This window comes from Rosa rugosa, chromosome 4, assembly GCF_958449725.1.
Source record: "Rosa rugosa chromosome 4, drRosRugo1.1, whole genome shotgun sequence".
In the NCBI taxonomy this organism is placed as follows: domain Eukaryota; kingdom Viridiplantae; phylum Streptophyta; class Magnoliopsida; order Rosales; family Rosaceae; genus Rosa; species Rosa rugosa.
The window spans coordinates 8,022,895-8,038,412 of record NC_084823.1 but is presented as its reverse complement, the minus strand read 5'-3'; the positions used below and the strand labels follow the sequence as shown (position 1 = coordinate 8,038,412).

General features: G+C 37.7%; 1 protein-coding gene across 1 annotated transcript; it reads right to left on the bottom strand.

Annotated features, from left to right (window-relative positions):
- Positions 1–247: 247 nt before the first annotated feature.
- LOC133743260 (uncharacterized) lies at positions 248–9,573 on the bottom strand. The gene is made up of 23 exons (XM_062171128.1): positions 9,321–9,573; positions 9,152–9,224; positions 8,280–8,906; positions 7,909–8,078; positions 7,616–7,681; positions 7,370–7,504; positions 6,791–6,909; positions 6,406–6,711; positions 5,873–5,960; positions 5,668–5,773; positions 5,471–5,578; positions 4,764–4,927; positions 4,526–4,646; positions 4,180–4,404; positions 3,906–4,096; positions 2,823–2,990; positions 2,625–2,730; positions 2,297–2,434; positions 2,004–2,165; positions 1,721–1,921; positions 1,047–1,241; positions 890–961; positions 248–786 (listed from the first exon to the last, which is right to left on the bottom strand). The coding sequence occupies exons 2-23, from the start codon at positions 9,197–9,199 to the stop codon at positions 634–636; spliced, it is 3,669 nt and encodes a 1,222-aa protein (XP_062027112.1). The 5' UTR covers positions 9,200–9,224; positions 9,321–9,573; the 3' UTR covers positions 248–633.
- Between the last annotated feature and the right edge of the window lie 5,945 nt (positions 9,574–15,518).

The following is a 15,518-nucleotide window of genomic DNA, read 5'->3' as shown; positions in this document are numbered from 1 at the left end:
CTTGTATTTTATCTTTACTACTGCTTAAACTTCAGCCACCATGTTATTCCATATTATTGCAAAATTAGCCATAAACTCTAGCAGCCATTCTCCATTTCAATCCCTAACACCATCAACACCAGCTGCAGCCATTCCTAATTGAAGTTTTACTGAACAAAGGCGCTTTTACACAAACATGTCCTTAAGCAGACAAGAATACAACAAGCACATTGGACACTACTCATCTTTCGACAAACCCAAAACGGGATGAGACAAAACTTCGTGAGATGGATCGGTATTTCCAAGAGTTCATAGCATTTTCAACATAGTATGACAAAATTGTGTCGAAGCAAGGCTATTGGGCCATATATGTGTATTACAAAAATGTGAATCGAGTTTCTAGTTGCTATAATCTATAAGAAAGTATATGTGAAACATAGAGCAGAGCAGGCTTTTGATACTGGAGCAGCCGAGTTGCTTGCTCTCTCTACAAAATTAATTAGCTGCACCGGGCTTTATACACATCATCAGTAACCAAAGCGACATGGTTTTTGATATAAGCAGGCCAAAAGGATGATCCATCAGAAACGTTATCATCCCCCATCGCCTTGATGACACATTCCATGACCTCTGCTCATATTAACATGTTAGTATCTAAAAGTAATAGCTGTTGTCCTTCTGATGGGCTGCATCCTTACACAGCATCGATCTGACTTCCATAATGCATCTCGGGGCCTCCAGGTCCTTCTCCAGCAGTGCATTACCCAACAACTGCTGCATCTGTGATGCAAATGTGTCATCTAAAACCTGCAAATCATTGAAAAATAGGTTGCATATTAGAAGGGAAATTACAGATCCGTAAAGGTAAAGAAAAGTGGGGAAGGGTTGGGTTGAAGTTATCAACACTTACAGAGACAGCAACTCGTGAGCCCTTGTACCAAGATCTATTTTCCTTTCGGTTTTCCAAGAAACTTAGTACATCCTGTGACAAAAAACAGCCATGTTAGACAAGCAAAATCGTCATTCCAGGCTCTGGAATCCTGAAATACCCAAATTTAAGAACTTACTTGTCCCATTCGATCCCAATAACCTCGGCAGACTGCAATGAAGACATGAGTCTCAAGGACTGTGTGGAGGTGGTCTATTGTACTTGTGAGCTGGTCTTTCAAAGGCTGCATTCTACTTCTCACATCAGATTCTACCACAGTTTCCTTTGAATCTTGTAGAATCTTTTTCAGCTTTGTAGCACTCTGCAACTTTGTCTAGAACAATGAAAAATGTACAAATCAGTGGGACCTCAAATGAAATCACTACTTAATCATAAGTATCCAGTCACCATACTGAATGGAACAAGGGAGAGCTTGCATATACAGTTATACTGCAAACATGTGGAGAAGACCAAGAATTCCTTTAAACACAAATATTCAATGCGGCTGCCACGATTGTTGAAGATAAGTTGGAACAAAAGAAAATATAAAAATGACACTATGGTATGAAACATACTTAATAATCTGCACTTGCTCAATTGTTCTTTGAGAATGAACAAGGCATTTTGTACGTTGTGGAACACTAGAATATCTATATTCATCCAATAAATTTTGAAAACATGTTTTCTCTTTGCACAAATTTGTACTAGATGGCTTAATTATTATTTCTGCGAAATAAACTAATTCTTATTATTGACACTCTTTTATAGCAACTAATTCAACCAGAAATGTGCCATCATCAGAAAGACACTCACATTCTCTGCCAGCTTTTCCACAACTGCTTGGAGGTAGTTTCTGAACTTTGCTCTCAGCATTACAGTAACTTCACTAAGACGCTCTCCAGGAGCTGACTGTCCACCATCCGGCATACAGGAAGCCCATGATCTGAATTGGACTTCTATTTGGGGCCGGAGGACATCAAGCATTCTCTTCAACGAATTTAACATAATTCCAAGCTGAAATGCAACATCAAAAATTTTACCCAAATGCATCATCAAGATAGAGGTCACTGCAACAAGTTTAAGATGTCACACTAACCTCGTCAGGAACAGTATAGGAGCACACAGATCGTTTGGCAAGTTTCTGAACATATTTAAGGCCAAACTTCTTTGGTCCCATATTTTCCTTCAAAGGAGCTAGTACATCTGCATACTGCTTGTCTAAGGACTCTACTATTGCCTTCTCAACATCAGCAATAGCCTGTTATTAAACATGTCAAACAATAAATTCCTGAGAATCTGTTCCAAGTGAATGGTGGAGGTGGGTGCAATGGCAATGGACAAATACCAAACTTGAAGAGAAAAGTTTGAGACATGAAAAATCTGACATACATTCTCCAAAACAAGGGTATATTCTGGCCATCGGCAAATGATGACCTCATAGTCAGTCAAAGTTCCTTTGAGACGCTCATACATTTCATCAACAAAAGGAGTTGTGGAATGTCGTGTCTTAACTCCCGACCATTTCACCTGCAAGTGCAAAAACTTTAGATACCTTATTGAGCTGATAAGTTAAAAAATTCCCCAAGAAATTAGAAATATATACATATTTGAACATTTCCGTGTTATCTACCCCTATTTTCTGTCCAATATATAATGGGTATGATCTAAAAAGAAAGTCTGGCATGTGCACAACAATGCTATTCTTTAACACATGTACCTTGTCTAATTTGCATACTTCGAGCAAACTTTGGCGCTTATCTTGAATCCACAACATAATATATAGGTGGAACAATTCTTTTGCATCAACTCCAGCTTTAATATGACTGAAATAACAAAAAAAATAGTGAGACCCACGAAAACCAAGTACTCAATAAATTAACAATAGTTGGAAAGAGAAAAAAATTATTATTATTACCTGATGTTCCAGCCGGCAAGGTCCCTCTGAAAATCTGCTGTGGCAATAACAAGTTCTGCTACGGGAGGTGAAGGGCCTGATGGTGGGCAAGCAATGAGGAAAGCTCGCAATCTAGCGCATAGCTCTGTGCTGTATATGGATGCTGCCAGATGTGGGAGGTCTATGAAACTGATAATGAAAGTTCACAACCATTAGAATAAATGCTCGCCATCAGACACCAGAATAACCACAATGCAGATTAGCCACATGGATAGATTAGCCACATGGATACAGATTGCATGACATGAAGTAGTGATGCAGCTTCCATATTCTTCAACACGTAAGGAAATAATGTAAATATGATTCACTAAGGTATACATTTGGATACTTTTCACAACTGCAGTGTGAGTAACAAAAGGTGTGATGTTTCTAAATTCACGCAACGAAAGGAAACAGAGTCCAACTGTGTTAACCCTAAACCTCAAGTCCATATTTGATCAAAATATTGTGTGAGATGGATGTGTCAATAGAAGGAACAGACGCAATCTATTGAGAGGGATTTAGTTAAAAGTAATCATCAATAATCAGACTTAAACAGTTGTTTGCATCTCAAAATTCGATAAAAATGATTTCCGATAATATAAAAAATTAGTTACATTATTTTATATATAATATGACTTGAGTATCAAAGAGTGGCAATTTACAGTTTTCAACTGAGGCCTCAAAATTTGAAATTAAGAGATTGAGACATTGAGTTGTTATGTTCGAGATAGCACAAAACCATTTTGTCCAACATCAGAGCTTATATGTTGAAATGAATATATATGTTGAAATGAAATTAAAAATTATTAATATTATTTGTTAATAATAATGAGGTATTTACAGGATCGTATACATAACAAAAGAAAAATTAAAGAATTAAATCTGTAAACAACAAATGATCCTTAGAACATGCATGCCATCATTTTGTCAACAACTTATCATTTAGTGAACACTAGAATAAGCCACTGGTTGAAAAAAATAAAAAAGCATCAAAACATGATAGTTGGTTTTGCCATAAATCAGATTTAGATGTGTTCACTAGATGGTTAGAGGTATATATACCTGGGGAGTATATGCTGATTATGGATCTCAATATCAGTACGGATTTCATTCCTAATATTAAGGCACAGGGATTTCATTTTCTGGTAAGCTGTAGTAATAGTCAAAGGATCCATCAGAATTCCTTCACTGTTGTTTGTAGTATATTCATCAGTCTCAGTCAAATGCCTTCTGGATCTCTTTCTCGCAGCAACCTGCCAACGTCTACCACTTAGAAAAACAAACAGATATATCAATGACAGCAACCATTGTTAAATAAACCGAAAGTTCCTCAAACCTGGAAATAGTGGCATAAAGCAGTCTGAACCTCAGGAGACAAGACATCATGAAGAAGCGTGAAAAGTTTAACAGCAGGCTCCAATGCAGGTGCAGCACGCCCAGTAGCCGGTCGAAAAACCTCCATAATACCCGAAAGAGATGATTCATCCAAGGACTTATAGTTCTCAAATGCTAGCCCAAGAATTCGTTCTATTTGGTCCTTAGTTTCTCCTAATATACGGTTCTGGGACAACCAAAAGTATTAGACATTCTGTTAAAAACCAAACCAAAAAAGATAAGCTAGTCAAAACATTAAAATTAGTATCAAAACAACGATAGATGTTTCAAGACGGTGCAATTTCTACCTCTTGGAAACTCAACATGCTCTTATTGTGGCCTTTCATTAATACAGGCTTTAGCAAATCGTACACCAAATTCAGGCAATCAGCTGTTGGTGTTGCTACATCCATAACATAAGATAGGTATCTGTCGGATTCACACATCAAAAGCATGATTCAGATATGAAATCAGGAACAATAGGAATGTTTTACATGGCCATATCATTTAAATAGGAACAAGCAACCAATCCATCACATTTCTTACCTTAGCTTGGTGTATACATCAGAAACGCCATAATATGATGCAAACTCTGTTAAAAGCCATTTCCATGGACCATGCAACAATAGACTCCTTTGTTGAAAATGCTGAACCTTCATAGCAACTTCTAAAACAATGTCATATGCCACCGTTTCCGCAACCGAGCCACACTGAATGACAAGACAAATAATATAACGACACTATTTTGTAATCCATATTATAAAATGAGGCATCTATATTACCATGTTCAGGGAATAAATTATTGATCATTCTTCATACAGTATTAAATGTTCAAACAACACAGAAACACGCTATACTATTTTAGTATTTTCCCTTATCTTGTTTTTCTTTTTTCTTCGTATTTTTTGTATAAAATTCATTTACGGCACTTTAGATAGAGAAACTCTTAATAATTAATAACTATTTATAAAAGCTAATCTACACTGAATATCACAAAGCTATTGTAATCAATATTATAAGATGGAGTATCCATATTCCCATGTTCAGGGAATAAATTATTGATCATTCTTCATACAATATTATAAGTTCAAACAACAAAGAAACACTCTATTCTATATTCCCTTATCTTGTTTTTTCTTTTCTCTCCTTGTTCTTTTGTAGTCAAAACATTTTAAAATTCATTTACGGCACAACAGATGGAGAAACTCTTAATAACTGATATATTTAAAGGCTACTAATGTATAAAAGCACACCTTGGGAGTCTCATCTGAACTTGTTGAATAATATACAGATAGCTGTATCTTTCCTACAAGCTCATGTTCAGGTTCGCGATAGACAGAGAACCAGCGCTGCTTGTCAGCCTGCATTCAACTTCGAGATGAGCCTTTTTACCAGAAGCATTATCATTTTAATTTATTCATCTAGTACTGTCAGGATTGAGGAGTATTACTGGATCATCAGCAATAGTTGCCACTTGAGCATGGACTCGGCCAAAATGCTTTGCCTTTGAATCAAGGACTTCAATTATTAGCTCATCTCCCAAACTCTCTGGAAAGCTGTAAAAGTTGTCAGTACCTCTCTCAGCAGATATAGTTTATTAACAAGTTAAAAAAAAAATTAAATAAATAAAAAACAATAGGGACAAGATAACATACAAGACGTGAGTTTCACCAGATCCAGCTTGCATTTTGATGACATCTTCTTCAGCTGAACTTTTCAGTCTCAACAGACAAGAGTACGTTTCTGATTCCAATTAACAGTAAGCGTTTTTCATTAAAAACAAAATTTGAAGATAGTCAAAATTTATAGCTACCGAATTGATGATATAACAGTATATATCAGAAAAATTGTATCATGAAAACAAGAAGTTAATAAGGCTGCCTAATAAGCAGACTATAAATTCCTGAAGTTAATTGCCCAGACATAAAAGAACAATTTGTTACATACTCTAAGGATATAATATTTTAAATGATAGGTAATTCTTAAAACCTTTAAGATTGTCTGGATATATGGATTTGCCAATTATAGTATAAAAATTGTAGGAAAACATTGGACTATGTAGTTTGTTTTGTATCTACTACATCTATAGTCATGGGTTTCCCTCAGGTAAGTTGAACTAAAGGGTCACGAGAGAGAGAGAGAGAGAGAGAGAGAGAGAGAGAGAGCATGAAGCTTTCCATTCTCTTACCTTGCACAACTTCATATGAGGACGAACTGCTGCGCAGTGTAGTTACTCCAGTTTTCAAGAGTCCAGACACCTGTTTTATATACTGAGTACCAGCATGCACATATGCCAGACTTTGACGTGAAAAAGAACCATTTGCAGGTATACGAGGTGCAACACGAATGTTCCGAAGGGCTTGCCATCCAGAAGTGATTGTAGACTGTAAGCTGGAGAAGCGAGATCGAATGGCGTCCAGTTTGATAACTGGTGGCCTTAGTGCAGTAATACTACATCCAGTAGGGGGCTCCAGACCCACTTTAATTTTACGCACTGCAGATGAAAAATTCAGGATGGTCTCATTACTAGGGACCTGACCAGTAAGAATACAAAAACTGGCATGAAATACTACCTTGCACTTTCATCTTCCCAACTATTTTCTTAGGTTTTGGAGCAGCTTTCTCACTGGCAAGCTCTGAAGTGCGCTTCGCCAACAGCTCTTCCTCTGATTGTAAAAGCACTTGCCGTAAACTACAGTTTTAACAAGGTTATAACAAGATTAGAAGTGTCAACAGTGGAAAAGATAAAATTCAAGACAGTTTTGCAGATCATGCAGCGTATCTTTCTATATTATGGAAGTACAGTTGAAGTGTCAAGTTTTCAGCATTAATACAGGACACCAACTAGTCAGATCAAAACATTGTTCACGTCTTCCACGATATTCGAATTTTCTATATACCATTGTTACCTAACCTTTTACTTTTAGCATTCAGCCAAATACAAAGTTGCAAAAAAGTATGATGTTTTGATAATGCACCACAAAAGAACACAGAGCAATGAATTACCTAGTGCAGCAGTTCAGCAAAATGTGTTTACATTATGAATTCAAGCGAGGATTTATCCCCAAAACTTGGGACACAGCAACAGGATCTAGTCCAAGAAAGTATCAAAAGGTGAACTAAATTGAGAGCAAGAATTTGCGTAGACTTACCCAAATGAATCTCGTAATAGAGCACATTCATTTTCCAAAAACATGGGAGCTTCCATGCACTCCATTGCCCAAGCATGAAGGCAAAGACGCACACATGCATCATACGCGATGACACCGTGCCATGGCCCAAGAGCACTGGTATTGATTAACAAAAAAGCACAAGCACAGTCAATAAACTCTTATATGGTGGAAACTAAGGTTAACAGCATATACACCATCTGCAGTTATCGTATTGGTTAGAGATACCTTGCATAAAATGTGGGAACGCGAGCTGGACATGAGGACACAGCAGCTTCGGAAGTATCAGTAGTTCTGTGAACAGACAATAAATGAGTTGGTCGCTTACCAAAATGTTATATATCTGTGTGTGCACCATGTGTTTGTATGAATGTGCAACTCTTTTTTGGAAAACATAAAAATAATAGCAGTATGCCTCAAGGGTATATGTTTGGGAAAACAAAAGTCTCGCATGCTTTCTAAGCTTAGGCATTAAAGGATGCCATTTGTTGAAACTAGAGACACTGAAATAACATACATACCTTACAAATTGGTCTGACGAAGAGGTTGTATGTTGTGTCCTAGGTATTCTAGATGGACTTTTCTCATTGTCCTGTTTAATTTCCTGAGCTGCACCACAAAATGGTGGTGCACTGGGAACGTCATCGTCGTCAGATAACTTTTCACTCTGCAGATTTCTGGAATGCAAACCCTGGAAAATAGTAAGAGCATCAGTATCATAGTAGACTCATGCACAATTTTGCTTTTCTGACATATAACATAAACAAAGGCATGGTATCCACCATTTATCAACTAATAGGAAACTAGGATTTAAATGCCTCATGTAGGACTTCAACAGAATGCTCCTTTTGATGTCAAACAACAATGCTAGTACAATTAAAGCAATACAAACCTTTTCAGCAGTACTTCCCAAGTTCCTCTTTGACTGCACACTCGAGGCATATCCTTCCGAAGCATAAGCTCTACTACGTGGCACCGCACTGTTGATACTTCCTCCTCCTGCTTGCGAAGTAGAAAACTCTGAGCTCGCAGCTGAATCAGATGACTCATCCTCAGCATAACCATTCTGCCCAACCGGATACCTCTCATTCCCCCTCGCCATCCTCTCCGTCACAGGCTTCTGTCTCCCCACAACAGTGTCCATCGATGAACTAACATCCGAGTACATATAATCACTGCCGTAATGTGGTTGCCCATTCAACGGTTTCCCATACCTATGAGCACTAGCGGCACTTGGAATCCTCTCATCTTGCGGTGATGAATCCAGTGAGTATCTACCCCCATACACGCCGTCTTCTGAATCAGTGGTTCTGTCATTATCAGAAGCAGACCCACTTTCATCCTCATCACCAGGAATTGCCCGAGAAACGGGTATGGCATTGGAGGGCAAGTGCCCACTTCTAAATTTAGCCTGCGGGGGGAGCCCAAATCCTCTGCCTCCACTACCACTCCGAATATGTGTAATCGGATCAATTCTGGATCCCAAATTGGAAGTTGCAGAGAATGGAACTTCCTTCTTCTGATTAACAACAAAACCCACACACTAAATATCAATTCCAAACAACACAAGAATGTTCAAGTTGAAGTTCAAGTTTATGTACACACAAACCCAGATCCTAATAACACTAGAACACAAAAAAGCAGAAGTAGCATTCACTCAAAGCAATAGTACAACCAAAAAGCCATTTCACACAAACTCAGAAAATTCAAAATCAAAAGAAAAAGGGGTAATGAGAATGTGAAGAAGAAGAAGAAGAAGCAGACCTCTCTAACCCAACGAAGGGCGCTCCTATCCAGTCCTTCAGTGAACATATCTTCTGGGTTTCTTCTCCTTTACCTGCACCCAAAACCCAAAAAAATTCAAAAACCCACAAACAAAAAAAACCAGAAAACCCCAAAATCCAAAACACTAAAAAAAAAACACAAAACTCACATATGAATCCAACTTGTGGGTTTGGGCTAGTGAAAAAAAACAGAACAACAACAATGCAGAAGACAAGGGTTACAGAGAAACAGAGAGGAGAGAGAGAGAGAGAGAGAGAGAGTGAAGGAGATCAACTTAAATGCTAGAGATTTTGGAAGACCAAAAAAAAAAAAAAAAAAGAAAGAAAGTTGGCTTCTGCCAAAAGCTTCTTGTGTATAATTGAACCCCTTGAATTTTGGTTCTTTGAGCTGTGGCAAAAATGGGACATATGCCTAACTTGAAGTCTGATCTCTCTTTCTCTGTAGGTTTTTAGTCACACTTGTGAACTGGTAATTTCCTTTTTTATTACCACTTTTTTTTTTAAGTTCCGGATTTTTCATTTTTGGGATTTCAAAAATCAAAAGTCCCAGCAAATCTAGGCCAGGTCGAGTGAGAATAATATTAGAGAGAACCAAGCGGCGTCGTTTTGGGGAGTGAACTCGGACTATAATGCAGAATTTTAATGAAGATGCCGAGAATAAAGCGCACTTGTAACGGAAAGATGACGTGGCAGACCGGAGCCGCTCCCGGTTCTTGTTGCTTTTCGGCGTGCGAGTTTTGTTAGGTTTTTTTTTTTTTAAGGAAAAAAAAAAATAAAAAAAGACATTAATCTCCAAAGTCGAACGTTGTAGTGGGGACACGCTTCTTTAGTCATCTAATCTATTTCCCGCTAAACTAGAATCCACTCACATGGTGTGTGGGGTCCCCGCACGGCCATGCTTTTCTTATTTCTGACCTATTTTTGGTTCCGTGTGTGAAATGGAAAAAATAGAATCATTGGGGAAGCAACTTTAATTTGAATAAAGAATATCCCCATTTTTTTTTTCTTTTTTGGAATTTTACTTTAATTAATTACTTGACGGAGAAAGATTAGTTGATTAATTAAATTAGGGGATTTATACTATACCTTAACACTTAAGCTATTGCCTACTGGAGAGCATGGGCTTGGGGTGGGGACCACGTGCAAAGACAGTCCTGAGTCAAACACCGCCAACCTCGGTCCTCTTTGTTTCCTTGTTTTTTACTAGTTAACTTTTTTCGCTAACTTTTTTACCGTCTGTTACTAGGGGAACGATTTAGATTTTTCTTTCCTTTTCTGTTTTTTAGTATATGGAAAATGTTGGGCTCAAAGAGTAGAGAAATGGCACTTTGAGTTATGCTTCTCTTCTACTATTGGAGAGTCAGATGCATCGTATGTTGTTTCTCATGTTTGAGAAGAGGAGTTTGGCTTAACTCTTGAAGAGAATCTACTAAAGGATACTCTCAGATTGTTTCTTATGAGGTTTGTTGCAACTTGCAAGTATGTGTCTCGAGTTTGTAAGAATGCAGCAAACCAATTAACTACATTTTCATTGAGATGTAAAATGGACCAAGAATCCGTCAAATTGATTGGTTTCTCATATTCTTATTTCTTATGTAACTTAATCTTATTAATGAGTTTTTCTTTAACGATAAAGTAATGAAAGAATCGTAAAAAAAATATGAGTATGGATAAAATTTCAAAAGACCAGCGCGTATCTCATATCATTAAATTGAGGCTCTACTTTGGCCAGCCGTAAACTTCAATTGATTAAATACGGCCAGCTAGAGACTTCATATAAGTAGCTATGCTTTCATCCACAAATAGGTCAATCCATTAACACATACCCTATTCCATTAATAGGGTAATGGCAGCATTGTCAAAATCCAAAAGTTCTTTTGTAATGTCTCTATGTCGAAAAATATTTATTCGTTATAACTCTAATTTCATATTTGTTTAATAAGTAAACGCTAATATCTATTTCACCGGTCATATTCAGTGTATTTATTCTCAAAATCTAAAAGTTCTTTTGTGATGTATCGTATCAAAAAATATTTCTCCATTATAACTCTGATTTCATGTTTGTTTAGTAAGTAAAACACTAATCTCCTTTTCACCGGTCATATTCAATGTATTTATTCCCTATTAAGGACCCGGCCATCTTCGACTTCCAGCAGTGCACTGATTAAAATTTAAGCCAATAATGCAGAGCTTAGTGAAGCAAAAGTAGGCTGACAGTTGGAATTGGATATTTGACAGTGACATGAATTATTGAGTCCCTGGAACTCTCATTCCATAGTTGTCCTTTCCAATCCCCGTCCTTACTCTTGGACCATTTTGATCATTGAGACTATTTTGTCAATATCTACTATCTCATATTTTCAAAAATATTTGAATCTTGCACCAATAAAAAAAAAAACAAAAAAATAGGTATTTGAAATTTTGAATCAGTCACTACTCATGATTATGTGGTTTATTAGCAGAACTGGTAGGCTTTGAGTTAAATTCGAAAATTCAGTTATGCTATTAAAACAAAACATGGTATTGGGATAAAATTTAGAAAGAAAATTTAATCAAAGTTATAATAAAATGGAATCAAATAGGAATGAAATGTGAAAATAGAAGATAGACGACTTTGCTAAAAAAAACTCGGAAGATCTAGGGTTTTAAAGTTTCCAATCTCGATGTCTCGTCCGGCGGCTCCCCCTCGGGGCAAGCCTATGGCCTAGTCGGGGTGTGGTGTCCGACCAGACGGGATCTTTTCTTCATGCTATTGCTCGGAAGGTGCTTGAAAGGTTGCTGCTCTAAATTTTTGCAAGATGGTTGAGGCAGAGTTCCTGGTTGCGCAACCTCTGCTGCATGGTGGGTGCGGCATGTTAGAACCTATTGGAAAATGTGGGAGATGATCCCACATTGGAGACAAGGCTCTAGTTTGCTCTCTTTATATATGTTTACACAAGAGACATATTAAATGGACAAAATCAAAGGGAAGGCCCATTGGATAGGAAGCAAGCCCATTTCCATTGGATTTCATTTGATATATTGTAAATAAATAAAAATAAAAGTAAATAATATAAATAATATATATTTCCTGGCCTTGGCAAATTTCTTAGTATACCCAGCACACAAAAGTTTACCATTTATTTCCAACTTTACCCCTAATAGAACCCAGCACCAACTTCCATCATCATGATTCCACTTCCACATAGCTTCAATTCTTTCGAAGAACCACAGTTTGTGTTCTCCCTCCGAGGCTCCGATCATTGGCCCATAAATATAGATTAATAGTTCCAGACTTCCAATTGGCCAACTAGATGGACATATATATTTTCATCAATGAAAGTTTAGTGCAGTGCAATCATACGCCCACTTGATTCTTGATGAAACTTAGTTTTCTTCGTTGCATCTAGATGTTTATGGAGAGTTCCTTCTTATATAGTTGCAATTGATAGCTACTGGGCAGTGGGCACTATTACTCGCTTTTGATCAATTGGATCTCAAATGGTATTTTCCTCTTGACATGGAATTCTTTCATCTAGAGAAAATAACCTAAACCATGAAAATCCTCAACAAGCTAATTGGAATTTACTCAACTGTTGAAATCATGCCAACATGAAACATGGCTGTTTTTACTTCAGTTAGAGAATTTCACCAAATGGAGTGTTGATGGATTTCTGGGAAAGATCAGTTCAAGACCCTCGGTGGTTTCAGTTCAAGACTTCAAGGGCAATAGGAACCGCCTCAATCTCGGTGTTTCTTTTGTTTCAGGTCGTCGTCGGCAAACAATTAATAGCAAACCTAATGATGATTGTTTGGGTATGCACTAGCATCAAATTAAACTAGAAGAAGACGAGAAAAACTTTGCTGGGTGTATTATAACGAGGGCAAAGTTGGAAAATATAGGAGAATTTTTTATTTGCTGGGTATACTAAGAAATTTGCTGGGTTCAAATAGAAACACCCTATTATATTTCATTTTTGTTTGCTAAAAGAATGACAGTGAGGGTGCAATTGCAATTTTTTTGGACAAAAAAAACAGACAATAACAAATTAGAGAAAAAAAAATTAACAGAAAAGATAGAATTAAGATGTATAAAATCCATTCAACTCGATCATATGCATTATTAATATCTAGCTTTAAAACCATTCTATGGTTATAACCACTTGTTTGTGTTCTAATTGAATGAATAGTTTATAGATCTTTTGCTCTCGACTGCTGGGAGCGGAAAAACCTTATTTGTAGCGGCGGCTGATTTCTGAAATTTCGTTCTCGTCTGGTGGCAATCTGGCATCGCCTCGCCGACGTCGTGGTGCTGCCTGATGGGTGATGAATGCAATATAGTCCATAGCCCTGTGGGATTGTTGGCTTGAGGTGTTGCGCGAGATTGGTTGACGTAGTTCTTCTCCGGATCGAAGCTCTGTGGAGGAGCAACCACGATTTCCGGGCAAGCTGATGGTGGTGGTGCTGACATCGAGAGCGATTTGCTGGTGGCTTGGGGGGCTGGGATCCGAATTCTTTTAGAGTCGGACTGGGCGCTTCCAAGCCGTCGCGATGTGGCTTCGTGGCAGTGAACCGGATGTTTACGGCGGGGCGGTGGTGTTTGGCGCGTCACGGCGGCTAGCTGCTGGGGTGGGTCATCCGGCGATAGACTGCTTTGCGGCGGTGGAAGGTTGCAACGCAAGGAGAAGTGAAGAGGAGGGGTGGAGAACTGAGCTTGACCAACTTCTTTGGGCCTTAGGTTGACTTTTCTTGGGCCTTTTGGGCTCCTATTAGGTCAGATTTTTCTATTATTTCCCTTTGTTTAGGGAACTCTATGTTAGTAGCTTAGTCTATTTCCAATAGTTCTCTATTTGTTAGGGAACTATGCACAGCTGTGTGCTTTTAACGAATCTTCTGGAGTGGTACCGAAGGAAGAGACCCGCTTTTTCTATGTATTTGATGTCTAGTGAATGGACAAAGTCTATGTACCACTGTGGGTATTAACACATCTTATTGTCTGTCTGTTGATGGCAGCGAAAGGGTATGTAATTGTCATTCTGGCTTGAGATGAATATATTGCTGCCCTTCGGGGTTTGATTCAAAAAAAAAATAATTGAATGAATAGTTTCAAATAGAATTTTCATTAATTTGATTCACAATTGTGTTTGAAATAAGCTTGTATATGACATTGTAGAGGTTATCGATCGAATATTAGTGACATGTTGTGGCTGGGAAATCTTTGGAATCAAATTAATAATAGTACTGACTTGTAAAAAAAAAAAAAAGTTCATGAAGTTGTACTTGCACATTGGATGGCCGGTTTAAAGTTACAAAAGTTCGGAATTTCTTTCTCTGATGGATTAGTCTAATAAGTATTCTCAAGTGTTTGCATTTCAAAACCAAGAATTCTATTCCAGCAGATATCAGACAGGACCTATAAATAACCTACATTTTGTAGTTTCCATAGAACGCAGACATTTAAGGAGCAGAGTGTAAGAAGGACTGTGACGAGTTGACGACTGTCAGTAATTACAGAGGAGAATAATTACCTATCTGCAAAAGACGAGTACTTTGAAAAATGGTTTTGATCGAGTTTGATTCTATTTCCTCGAACCTCCTCACACACGGTTATATAGAGTTATTTCGTTATACTTCTCTTTCTCTTATGTAGGCAGAAATATAGAGTACCCTAAATATAGATCTGTATTTTTTTATTTTTTATTTTATAATTATTATGATTTTGTTTGGAATATTTTTGTAGTGGGTATGATTAATTAATAGTACCAAGATCCATTCCTTCATTTAGCCCTCAGAAACATAACTGACTTGTCTCTTTGGCTACAATGTGCCAGTACTTCTGGAAAAACAATGCATGCATCCAATAAAGACTTGGTGACTTTTGTGAGGCCATTTGCTATAATGTGATCACTATCTCCTTCTTCGTAAAAGGGTGAAATTTTTTGCATCAATCACTCTACTTGAGATGGTGTCCAGAACCATATCAACATGATCACACCCGGCAGAGGTGTTAGGATGTGATGAGAATTAATTAGGAAAGGCAAGTCCTAGTTGGACTTGGTTAGTCTTCCTAATTGGACATGGTTGATGTCAAAGTTTATTCCTATTAGGAATAGGATCTTTCTCCTGTACAAGAAGGTTTGGTTTTCCTACTACCAATTGGATTATAATTGGGGTGCCTATATATAGAGGGCATGGGTAGTAAACCAAGGCATGGTCGGTGCATGCAATCATCGACAAGAGAGTGTATATCTCTTGGGTAAGGGAGCAGAGATGTCAAGAGTGAATACAGCTCTTGGGTGAGAGTGAGTTCTTGGGAAATTCTATGAGTGTGGGTGTACAAGGGTTATGGGTTTGGGTTATGGTGATTG

Excerpts from the sequence above, each read along its gene's own strand:
- LOC133743260 (XM_062171128.1), bottom strand. The coding sequence starts at position 9,199 with ATGTTCACTGAAGGACTGGATAGGAGCGCCCTTCGTTGGGTTAGAGAG. Across the intron at positions 7,682-7,908 it reads TCGTCAGACCAATTTGTAAG|AACTACTGATACTTCCGAAG; the intron begins GTATGTATGTTA and ends GTCTGTTCACAG. Across the intron at positions 2,166-2,296 it reads ATACCCTTGTTTTGGAGAAT|GCTATTGCTGATGTTGAGAA; the intron begins GTATGTCAGATT and ends GTTTAATAACAG.